The sequence below is a fragment of the Solea solea genome, chromosome 3 (genome assembly GCF_958295425.1).
Source record: "Solea solea chromosome 3, fSolSol10.1, whole genome shotgun sequence".
Taxonomy (NCBI): domain Eukaryota; kingdom Metazoa; phylum Chordata; class Actinopteri; order Pleuronectiformes; family Soleidae; genus Solea; species Solea solea.
The window spans coordinates 35,269,992-35,282,610 of record NC_081136.1 but is presented as its reverse complement, the minus strand read 5'-3'; the positions used below and the strand labels follow the sequence as shown (position 1 = coordinate 35,282,610).

Genomic DNA, 12,619 nt, shown 5'->3' with positions numbered 1-12,619 from the left:
AATCCCGTTTACTTGCTCAGGTGTCAGACCATAGACTGTCGGGTTAAATCAGGTCAAGAAATGAGTTTCTACTGCTGCTTCAGCAAAGTTACATCATCACAATCGACAGACTCTCTCAGGTATGTTGTTGTTGGGGATTGTGTGAGTAACCTCCACGATACTGGGAGAAAACACCGATGTCAACGACATAGTTATGATGTCGTAAAGGAACTGAATAAACTGTCACATTAGCAGACGTGTCAAATAGAGAACATGAATAAAAAAACAATAGAAACGTGAATAAAAAAAAATCTATAGAAACGTGAATAAAACAATAGAAACGTGAATAAAAAAACTATAGAAACGTGAATAAAACAATAGAAATTGAATAAAACCATAGAAAACAAAAAGTGGTTAATTCATTTATTCACTTAGAATCAATTCAGCTGTGACTTCACTGGATTCAATAATCATAATTTATCATCTTTTTTTTAAATGAACACTGAAGTAAAACTTTGACTCAAACTAAATAAAGCGAGAGTGAAACACGACATCATTTTATGATCATTACATCGTCCATGAATCTGGCCTGAAATAAAAGAACTGGGGTCACGACCCTGGAACACGCGGCGCCTAAAACTTTTCCTTCTCCGTGGACATTCTCCCATCATGCCATGCTTCCCTGGTGTTCCTCAGCGCCTTGGTTCTTTTCGGGTCCACCACCACGTAATCCACGCGCGTGCGATGAGTGCGCGCTCGCTCCTCATGAGCGTCCACCTGCCGGCCACCGTCGCCGCCTTCAGCCGTGCAGCGTTTCTGCAAAAGGAAAAACGGGATTTCCCGACAAATTGTTAAGCACAAGTCAAACGTGCCGTCTACGATGTCTTAAGAACACGTTCACGTCTTTTATCTCACTGTGAGACAGACTTTTCCAACAGGAAACTGAAGTTTGTAAAGCACTCACTCTCCCACACCAAACCCCATAGAGAAAATCTGTGATTTTGGCTCGTGGGGACACAGGAGCTGCTGGTCTACTGCTGCCTCGTGTGGTCACTTTGTGTCACTGGGGTGAAACTGAACAAAGTCTTTTATATGCTGAATTCACAAAATAACACTGGAGGAATGACTGACAGATGCAGCAGTGGATCAACAACTCCTGTGTGCTGTGATGTTAAAATTATCGATTATCTCTATGGGGTTTGGTGTGGGAGAGTGAGCGGTTCACAAAGTGACACAAACTTTCCTGTTTCCTGTCAGTAAAGGCCGCGTAACAGCGAAAAGAAAGTCGTAAAAAAACATTCCTAAGATATTGTAGACGTAAGTCAACATAGATTCAATGAGCTAAGTCATTCTGGTTCTCAGCAGCAGGGGGCGCTCCCTGCACAGTCAGTACAGACTTTATACAGCCAGCCAATTTACTCAGTTATCCAAAAACTGGACAATTGTAAACATTAAAAAGCATCAGAAGGAATAATGAAGCTAAATATGAGCTAACACAGGTGTGAGAAGATGAGTGAGTTGTTGCCCTCTAGTGGCTAAAAAAGAGTGTTGGAAATAGAGAGGGAGAGAGAGAGGTTACTTGTCTCGATGTCGATCGCCCAGTGTGGAGGTCGAGGTCCAGGTACTCGACCTGTTTGTCGCCTCTGGCTCGCCGTAGCAACGGGCTGCTGACTCCGCCCTCTGAGGCCCTGTGCATCATGAGCCTGAGAGACTGTGCGCGCACACACACACACGCAATAAGAATAAGAAAATATTATGAAAAAAAAGTTTCAAATTTTTAACAATAAAAGTTGAAAACTGTGGACATGTAGATATTTTGAACCTGTAGTAACAGTTGTGTGGCCACTTGAGGGCAGCAGAGAGGCAGGAAGTTTGTAAACCACTCACTCTCCCACACCAAACCCCATAGAGAAAGTCAATGATTTTAGCTCACAGGGTCACAGGAGCTGCTCACAGAGACTGGTCTACTGCTGCCTCGTGTGGTCACTTTGTGTCACTGAAGTGAATCGGATTGCAGGATTTCAAAAGCCAAATTCACTGAAATAAGACATTTGAACTTAGTGACGGAGGCAGCAGTGGATCAACAACTCCTGTGTGCTGTGATGTTAAAATCACTGGTTTTCTCTATGGGGTTTGGTGTGGGAGAGTGAGTGGTTTACAAACTTCAGGTAACAGAGTGGGCGGAGTCTTCGATCGCTCACCTGCTCTCCCGCACTGACACTGAGACTGGAGGTCGTCATGGCAACGTAGTTTTCGTCGGGGTCGTCAGAGTCGGAGGACGGTGACGAGCTGTGAGACGAGCCCGGTGTGACTGAGGGACGGGAGGACAGACTGACACACACACACACACACACACACACACACACACACACACACACACACGCACACACACAGATTAACTGATCAGAGAGATTTAAGTGAAAAAATCCACATAAATCTTGTTTAAACTGAATATTTTTTGACCGAGAGACAAGACGTGACACACTGATGAGTCGGCAGATTAACAGATAATGAAAAAAAAAAGTAGAGGAGATGACGATGCAGATTTATGATGATTTAGACAGAAAACAGTGAAAAATCAGGACAAATCATTTAAAAGATGTTTTTTTTTTATCTCAATTCTTTCATTTATAAACAAAGATTTTGTAAATCGACTTTTATTACAACATCCATTGCAGTTCTCCCTCACCACCACACGGGGGCAGCAGATCGCTGACAGAGCTTTAAATACATCACACACACACACACACTGCAGCTTACTCTCGTGTGAAGGTTCTGGTGACAGGTGAGCGTACAGGGGGCGGGACTTCCTGCCAGTCCTGCTGCACCGCCGACATGTCCAGGGGGGGTGGCTTAACTGGGCGAGAGAGAGAGAGAGAGAGAGAGAGAGAGAGAGAGAGAGAGAGAGAGAGAGAGAGATCGTGGTCATGACGCAGAAAATTGTGAAGTTACGATCTCAGAAATTCAGATAATTCAGCGCTTCTTCTTCTTCGTAGACGTGTGACGTGTTCATATTCACCTTTGCGTTGTGGTTTCAGGTTGCGGTGGATGGGAGGGGGCGTGGCCTCGCACCCTGGGGTCGTGGTGTTCCTGCGTAGCAGTGGGGAAGCGGGAGTGGCGGGAGTTAGCGGGGATGTACGGAAGCCCATGTGGACGGGTGGCGGCACTTGCCTCCCCAGAGACGCCGGGTCACCTGTGACCGTGCCAGAGGTCACGGGGGTCATCGGGACGTAGGTGCCATCGTGGAGTTGGACGCAGGAGTCAGAAGGTGGAGGGGGAGGAGCTCTGGAAGACAAGACCACATGTGAGTGGCTCACTTTAAAGGAATAGTCCGGCTGATCAGTTTCAGGCTACGATAAACTGCTCACTCTCCCACACCATAGAGAAAAGCAGTGATTTTAACATCACAGCACACAGGAGTTGTTGATCTACTGCTGCCTCCACACTAAGTTCAAATGTCTTATTTTTGTGAATTCAGTGTTTGAAAACCTTTGTTTTCTTTTTTACGCAGACCAGCAGCTCCTGTGTCCCCGCAAGCTAAAATCACTGATTCTCTCCATGGGGTTTGGTGTGGGAGAGTGAGCGGTTTACAAACTTCCGTTTCCTGTTGGGACGTGAACATGTTCTGAAGACTTTATGAGGTGAGTCTTCTGTTAAGGTACTAAAATCAGTTTTTCAGAACAATTAATCCAAAAAAATATTTTTTTCCGACTTTTTTGGGGTTGCTATACAATAAGTCATTGACTTGGTGCCAAGGGGTCACATGACATGGAAGTGATTGATAAAATTTTTTATTTTTAATCATTTTAAAACAGTATCATATCTGACCGACCTTGGAGCCACAGGAGGTTCAGTGGTGGTGGCGCTCATGGGAACATAGTTTTCATCCACGTCGTCGTCTCCGGGGCAAACGCTGCTCAGAGGAACCAGACCTTTATTCAGCTGACAGTGAGACAGGGACAGAGACATCAGAAGCTGACGGACACGGACGGACATTCACATTTGGTGATATCCGTAATTTGATCGTCAGGAGGTTCACACTCACAAAGTAGCTGCTGAAGCTGTCGCTGAACTCGAACATGCTCACTCTGTCAGACACAGACTGAGGGACGAAGACCGACTCGCCACCTGGAAAACACAGCACAGAAATGTATGAGGTGACGCGTGAGATGGCTACCAAGGCTTTGAAGCAAGGCTTTAAAGCAAATACAGCTATATGGCCTCTTTTAGCATGAGATATAACATAACCGTGTTGTACTGTCTTGTAACGTAACACCACAAAGCGTAGCATCATGTAACGTAAGTGTTGTATTGCATAATGTAATACCAAGACTCATACGTCTCATTTAACAGTCTACGATGCTAACAAAGCTATTTGGCCACGCAAAGTAACAAAGTGTAGCGTAATGTAATAAACTACCAAGACACGCGTGTCCATCTCACCTGTGTGAGTGCGTCCTGGTACAGTGACAGTGTTGCTCCTCGGCAGAACTCCTCCCTCCACACACCCGTCCCTCCTCTCTGACTGGGAGGAGGAGCGGGGGAGCGTGGCTGGTCCCATCCCCAGAGTCCAAGTCTCTCCTTGGGCCGCGATCACCAGGGGCTTCGGTGGACGAGGAGGAGGAGGAGGAAGAGTGGGGACGCAGGCGTGGAGCTCTGTATGGGTTAGGGAGTCCACACTGGGGGTGGCGGACGGCCGGCGAGTGTGCGGTGGTTGTGGGGTGGAGGCCGGGCGGGGGATCTGGTAACCGCCGTACGACACAGGGTGAGGGTGTGCGTCCTCGCTGAGAGGAATCACCACGGGACGCAGGTGCAAATCCAGAGAGTGTTTCCTCGGGTGAGGAGACGGGTGACAGCGTGGTCTTCCGGCCCGCCTCAGTGGGTCTGAGGTCACGCTGGCATCCAAGGACTGACTGAGAGAACCCGGCATGGAGGGGACTGTCCACGGAGCCGCCTTACAGCCGGAGGACAGAGGAGGAACGCCGTTAGGAAGCAGGGAAGGAGAAGAGGAATTGGAGGAGGAAGAGGATGTGGCAGAAGGAGGAGGACAAAGGCTGTCGTTGTAGTCGGTGTCAAGAGAGGTGGACGATCCTGAAGGAGGACTGGAGACACCCAAGAAAAGAAGGTTTAAAGGGATGCTCAGAACAACACAACAGTGGTTTGTTTTGTTTTTGTCTTTAGCAAAACATTCAAACACCACATTCCAAAAACAATCGTACGACCAGCCATTTTATCTTCCGACAATGCTAGCAGCTACTGTAGCGACACGTCAAAGCATCGGTGTGTGATGCTAGCAGTTACTCCAGCGACACCTTAAAACATCAGTGTTTTATGCTAGCAGCCACTGTAGCAACACGTGAAATGATCGGTGTTTGATGGTAGTGTTTGACATGTCATGGCTATGCTAGTAGCTACTGTTGCATCTTTGTAATGTAATGTAATGTTTCATGTTAGCAGCTACAGTAACTGCAGTTAGCAATGTTGCTATTAAATTGCTAGTGTAGCCAGAGACTGTGGCATCAGTATTTGACATTAGCAGCTACAGGGCACAGACAAAAAAACAAATAAAATATGAAATGGAATTTCTCAAGAATAATCTCCACTTTAAAAAAACAGTTCACCAAAGCGACACCTGCAGGTGAGTTACAGACTAATGTGTGAACCTCACTGAACCTCACATTTCACATCCTGTCAAACAGTTTTGGAAAAGTGTGGGCGTGATCAAGGCTGAGATCAACCGTTAATCCCAGACACGTTCAAACCTGCGACTCATGAAACTGATTCACCTGCAACTGCTTTTTTTTCAGTCTGTGGGAAACGTTTTACTTAAATAAAAACAATTCATCTGTTTATTGATTTATGATTTTGTTGACTATCATAACTGTTATTATTATAAACTGGTCGTGGCATGTGATCACCTGATGTGACTCTGACACTGTGATAGCCACAGGTAGTCTTCTTCAACGTGACCACCAGGCTCCAGGTGTCGCACGTTCACTGGGTCATAAGGTAGCGGGACTGACACAGTTGCCGTAGAGATGCCGGCAGTGCCGGCGGTTGACATCGCAGTGGCGACGGCGGGAGGGCCACAGATGGGAGGTCTGTCTGAAACAAATAAGAACACTGTCTATTCTCATGGTTTCTCATTTACAGGATATGAATTTACAGCTGAGAGGAAAACAAACACAGCACCTACCTACCATGCTAGCTACCTTGCTATCTACCTAGGTACATTAATACCTATCTAAGCAAGTAGCCACCTACCTACCTGCCCCTTACATTCCTAGATTGCAGGCTACTTAATTAACAACCTACTCCCCTTGCTAAATAACTACCTAGCTAGCTACCTAAATCCATACCTCCTCCACCCACTCATCCATAGATTGGACCGTACCATCATCAGTGGGGTTGAAGCCACACAGCAGACAGATGGACGACACCCAGCGGTTCATGTCCTCCTCAGACTCGGCCACCAGGTACCATGTCCTCTCCTCTGTCTTAAGGTCAAACACAAAGCTGCTCTCCAGTTCCTTCTTGGTGAAGGACAGGCCGGCGTCCACCTGAGGGACGGGGGGGACAGTTGGACAGACAGAGGCAGAAAGACTGAAACACTGACTGCAGCAAGAAAATGCTCACATTCAAACTTTATTCAAACATACTCTAAACAAGGTTAACATTTATTTGGAGCAGTGATGTGATCGTGAGCTCAGTCATGATAACAATGTGACATCACCATGGAGACCAACAATCTGTTGTACCTGTTCACACAGGTTCAGGTTGATGGTTCCGATGGGTCGGCGGGACTGTTGGTTCTTGTAGTACTGAAGGACATCAGGTTCTCCACTAAGACGACCACTTCTTAGCACGAACCAGCGACGCTTCCACGCCTGGAAGACAGAGTTTTAACTTATGAACAAGATTTTTTATGTTTATTTGTGGACATTTATTTAACGTCTGGTGAAGACAGAGCTAACGTGTGGGACTTTTACATTATACAGTTTCAGCTCAACTTGGCCCTTCTTGTACTAGCTCTATATAATGGAAAATCACCATTGGACAACTCGAGATTAGCCGGAAAGAGCAACATTTTTTATGTAGGACTTACTGTCTAACTAACTAACTATCAAAGATAAGTCGTCTTTGTTTTTGCTTCATCTCCTTGTTTTGTTGTTTTTCGGGCTGTCATACTGTTAGCTTGTGTTGCTAACATGAAGCTAAACTCACAACCATAATTTTAGAGCAGCCACTGAGCTAACGTTACGTCCCCGTCATAATGTTAGCGGCAGTTTGCTAACATTAGCTGCCTAGCATGGTGAACTTTGCTGATCAAAAGTGACAGTAAGTTGTAAAACTACATAAGTAAAGAGGTTTTAATGCACTTTAGCACAATGTTGTAGATAATGCCATGTTTTTTGCATTGATTTGATGCCTCATTGGCGCCTCCTACAGGCTAACATCTTCATTACACCCTCCAACACTTTAGTTTTATAGGTTATAGACTTGATTATGAGGTCAATTACGGACCCTCAAAGACATTATCTAGCCCCTTAACCTTACCTTAACCGTCATGACTAAGTATCTAACCAATTCTAACCCTAGCCCTAAAACCAGGTCTTAGCCACCTCGAAAGCCCTTTAAAGATGTTAGGACCAGCCAAGATGTCCTCACTCCGTATGGTTTATAGGAATTTTTGGTCCTCACAAAACCACAAATACAAGAACAAGCACACACACACCTGAGGTTGATGATGATGTCATGTGCTGAGCATTATGGGTAAGGTCATCCCCCATGAGAGAGCAACAAAATGACACCTCATGTTTTAGACATTAGTCACAGTGTGTGTGTGTGTGAGTTACTAAAAGGTGTGAAACCGAGCATGAAGATTGGTTTAAATTACATGACATGTAGTATGCAAGCACACACACACACACACACACACACACACACACACGTGTGTTTTATGATAAAAGTACACAGCAGTTAAACACCGTCAAGCTCATTTCCCCAAACATTTCTCTCCAAACACGGACAGGAAGAGGCCATAGCTGAAGAGGAAATGCCGCACCGGGATGGCAGAGTGTGTGTGTGTGTGTGTGTGTGTGTGTGTGTGATGATCACAGACAGAGCAGCACGGCGACTGTAAACAATGCAAAATAGTTTTTCTTTCTTTCCTCTGGTTTGAAGCAGTAGGAGGCGCTAAAGTTCCTCCTGTTTTCAAAATAATGTGAAATTATCGTGAGCTAGCTAAACTGACAAACAAACAAAATATGAGCGACCATGATGGTAGCACGTCATCGTCCAATTCGTAACCACAATGACTTTTTAACACTGTAACCAACTTTCCGACTACTACTTCCCACAGTGTTACAATGACATCCACACATGGTAAACACGACTTCGTAAACCACAGCTACGACGTACAACATTGCAATCACAACTCCCGACATTGTACACCCAACTAGCTATATTGGAACCATGAGGACTTTCCACATCGCAAACACAACTTTTGTACACCGTAACTACGATGTACAACATCGCAATCATAACTCCCGACATCGTAAACACAACTTCAGACATCGTAACCCTGACTTCCTGTCTTGTAACCGCGTCTTCCGACATCATTTACATGAATTCCAATCATATTTGTCATGTAACCAACATCGCAACTGCGTCTCTTGATGCTAAATTTATCACGTCATAACAAAATATGTTTGTAGCCATAATAATAAATAATGTTTTTCCACAGTTCAGCTATTTGTTTACTGTCAGATTTTTAAAGGAATCGTCTAGTGGTCAGAAGAGCCACAACCTGCTTTGTATTAAAATCACTTTAATTATTGTGATATCAGATCAAAAAAGAGAAAACAATAATGTTAACCTTTTATCCCTAAAATACCTTCTTTTGTCTTCTTGTTTTCTTTCCTCTCTTGACCTCTGACCCCGACAGGAAGAGGGCACAATGGATCTAAAACAGCACTTCCTCCTTCCTGCTCCCCCCCAAAACCAAACCAAAATTAACACAGACCTGAGGAAAATAAACAAAAGCGATTTTACACTCTGTTTCAGTTCCTCGTCGTCTTCTCCAAACTGGGGTCATGTGACCTGACCACACATACAGTCTGATGGCGCTGGAATTTCCCGCCGTAAAACAACATCACAGCTTGTTTCCTTAAAGGATCCACTTTTGGTTCTGCTTTTTGTGTCACTTCACTTTGTTTTGGCTGCTGTGACGTGATTGGTCAGACACTGAATATGACCTGAAGGTGACTGAAACCTCATATTCTAGTCAACATCCATTAGGGGGCGACACAAGCGAATGTAAAATTGATGCTAACCATAATGTGTAACATTAAAAACAAATAAAAATTTGAAAAGTACATAACAATGTTTTTAAAGCTAGCATTAAGTTAAAATGCGCTACCCTTTCCTGCTAATGCTAAAATAAAACAATGTAATATATAAACCAAATATAAAACCAAACATTGTCACCATGGTCTAGAGATTATATCTAACGTGGAAGTTTCTGAAACCTTGTAGTCTTCTCAACATCCATCAGGGGGCGACTCAAGCGTCTGCAAAATTGATGTTAACCATACGTGAAACATTAAAAACTATGATTTTTTTTTTTTTAATTTTAAAATCTATGAATAATAATACATTAGTGTCATAAACGTGAGCATTTAGCTAAATGTTACAGGTCCAGTGACATTTTGTCAGGTACTTGGTCAGGCTGATTTTAACAGTTAAGACCTGGTTTTAGTCATAAAGTTGGTGTTTAGCTTGAGTTTAGAGAGCGGAAGAAAGAAAAAACAGCGGGAATAAAAAAGACAAGTAGAAGAAAGAGGGAGTGGGTTTGTTATTGATTTAGTGAAAGTGTCTTTTTTTTTGTTAGGGCTGGGTTATAATGTCTACGATGACCTCACTGAGAATGCTGTACAAGAATGTGTGTGTGTGTGTGTGTGTTTCCAAACCTTGCAAATCTTCAGGAAGGCCTGCTCCTCCAAGCAGACCCAGCTGAGAGCGATTAATTCATTACATAATTCTCACACACACACACAAACTTTGTCCCACTACTCACCACCAACACACACTCTGTTGCAGTTAAGACGCTGCATATATATATATATATATATATATATATATATATATACACATAAAACTCTGAGTCTCTGGTCTTTGCTCTCCACCTGCTGAACATCAGCCGCTCATCACCTCATCAGTAACTGCTGTGCTCACAGACCAGCAGGGGATTGTGGGTAATGGAGTCCTTTCTAACTAAAGTTCCTGACCTTTTCCTCACAACAACATATGTATGTAGCAAGAAAGAAAGAAAGAAAGAAAGAAAAAGAAAGAAAGAAAGAAAGAAAGAAAGAAAGAAAGAAAGAAAGAAATGTGATTAGCTCAACTCACTGGCAAGGCCTGCAGGGTGTGTGAGAGAGAGTGTGTGTGTGTGTGTGTGTGTGTGTGTGTGTGTGTCTCTAAGCTGTGCTGCAGATTTAAATAGTTCCAGAAGTAACTGGATTTTTACGTAAGATTTAAGACACACTTTCAAAATAAAATCAACCCATTTTCCACTGCAGTCCCACACACCCTACCCTAAAACATTCAAACTACGACTTCTCTCATCGTAACTACGAAGTCTCTCATCGCAACTATGAATTGTCTGATCGTAACTATACAACTTTCCGTGTCGTAACTTTAACCCCAACATCGGACCTGTCTCGCATCTACACCTTCCAACGCCTTAGCTACGACTTTAAAAAAAAAACAACGAAACTACAGCTTCCCGAGCCTTAGCTACGACTGCTACCTCTATTGTTGTAGTTAAACATGCAACAATAATTCTTAGAAACAGAGTAAGTAACTATGTACGAACACTGGCGAATAAACACAAAACAAACAGATTCACCGCTTTCTCCCGACATCATGAGCTTTTATTTTGTAAAAACAACAGTAAAGCGATAAATAAAAGGTGGAGTCGCGACGCTGAACAGCTGCTTCACCACTTTACGATATTTGACGTTCATTTTACGAGTCGAGGGAGTAAACAGCGATAAACTTAATTAAAAAAAACTGCACAGGTATATTTTTTTTACGCAAACTGTTTGTCGTTACCGTGGTGATACTCACGTAACGTCGTAACTTTTTCTCCGGTGGTGATTTTCGCAGCCAGCCTTCGCAAACCATGTCCCCCGCGCCGCTCATCACTAATCAATCAGTCAATCAATCAATGAACTGAGGAGCTGATGGACGTCCAATCAGTGGATGAGGATTCCCAGCCTCGACCAATCGAACCAGATCAGTTCACCGGCCGATCAATCGATTAGTCAGAAATCAGCAGTTCCACATGAAATCAGCAGAGATTCCAAACTTCTTCCATCCCACATCTTCAGATCAGATCCAAAAAATCAAGTAATCCAAAATCAGCTGATTTCAAAGTGATGATCTGATCAGTGATCGATCAGCAAGTTTTCATCCACGAGTGAAGGAGCTTTTTCCTCTGTCGACGACTCACAGTCATGGTCACACCTCCTTCGGAGAGGGTTTATACTTCCCAGCAGTCACTCTGTCCTCCCTCCCTCCCTCCCTCCCTCCCTCTCTCTCTCTCTCTCTCTCTCTCTCTCCAGAACACAATGGCTTCAGCTCGGACATTCCTTCTCTCCTCTCCTCCCACTTTTCCCTCCTCCTCCTCCTCGTCCTCTTGACAGGAAACTCCCCCTGTGAATATGTTTAGAATGTGTGTGTGTGTGTGTGTGTGTGTGTGTCTGTGTGAGAGAGAGTTTTCTCTCTGAAGTTTCAGAAGAAAACACAAAAACATGTCACTGCACTTTTTAACTTACTCTACATCTAAAGGCAACATTAGTAATTACAAAAAAGAAGAAGCTTAATTTAAATGATATAATCATAATACAAGTGTTAAATAGTGTAATTTTGTCACTTTATCTCAAAAAAACCTCACCATTTTTAACAGGAAACTGAAGTTTGTAAAACACTCACTCTCCCACACCAAACCCCATAGAGAAAATCAGTGATTTTAACATCACAGCACACAGGAGTTGTTGATCCACTGCTGCCTCCATCACTAAGTTCAAATGTCTTATTTTGTCAATTCGGCATTTGAAATCCTCTGTTCAGATTTACCCCAGTGACACACAGTGACCACACGAGGCAGCAGTAAAGCAGCAGCTCCTGTGTCCCCCTGAGCTAAAATCACTGATTTTCTCCATGGGGTTTGGTGTGGGACAAAATCAAAAAAACACAAAACAAAACAAAAAACAGTTAACTCATGACATCATTCAGTGAGGCTGATGAGACGAGTCAACTGACTGAGATAAATTTACAGGCCAATGCTGGCATCTAGTGGCCAACATTGGTCCTGCAGGCTGAACATTTTTTACCATAATAATGTGTAACACAAGCAAAAAAAAGGTGATCTCAATAAACATTTGAAAATCAGCTGATATTGATATGCATGACAGAAAAAACATTGTTTTAATTCACCAATCAATCAATTCAAACACTAAACACTAACACTAAAAAACCCTGATAAAGTGTAAATAAATATTAAAGTGTCTCGTGTTAAAAACCCCAAATCCCAGTTGAAAAACTGTTGCACTGACATTGCATCTGCATGAATCCA

The 12,619-nt window shown here is 43.6% G+C and overlaps 1 protein-coding gene across 1 annotated transcript; it reads right to left on the bottom strand.

Annotated features, from left to right (window-relative positions):
- Window positions 1-388: 388 nt before the first annotated feature.
- LOC131456323 (GRB2-associated-binding protein 1-like) lies at window positions 389-11,544 on the bottom strand. Its single transcript, XM_058624583.1, has 12 exons — window positions 11,110-11,544; window positions 6,738-6,866; window positions 6,374-6,539; window positions 5,898-6,084; window positions 4,423-5,081; window positions 4,025-4,107; window positions 3,812-3,921; window positions 2,999-3,264; window positions 2,740-2,836; window positions 2,181-2,310; window positions 1,559-1,690; window positions 389-795 (listed from the first exon to the last, which is right to left on the bottom strand). The coding sequence occupies exons 1-12, from the start codon at window positions 11,182-11,184 to the stop codon at window positions 613-615; spliced, it is 2,217 nt and encodes a 738-aa protein (XP_058480566.1). The 5' UTR covers window positions 11,185-11,544; the 3' UTR covers window positions 389-612.
- Window positions 11,545-12,619: the final 1,075 nt, after the last annotated feature.

Coding starts and splice junctions, on each gene's coding strand:
- LOC131456323 (XM_058624583.1), bottom strand. CDS start 11,184: ATGAGCGGCGCGGGGGACATGGTTTGCGAAGGCTGGCTGCGAAAATCA. Junction 6,867..11,109: donor AGAAAAAGTTACGACGTTAC/GTGAGTATCACC, acceptor TCTGTCTTCCAG/GCGTGGAAGCGTCGCTGGTT. Junction 3,922..4,024: donor ACAGCTTCAGCAGCTACTTT/GTGAGTGTGAAC, acceptor TCTCACTGTCAG/CTGAATAAAGGTCTGGTTCC.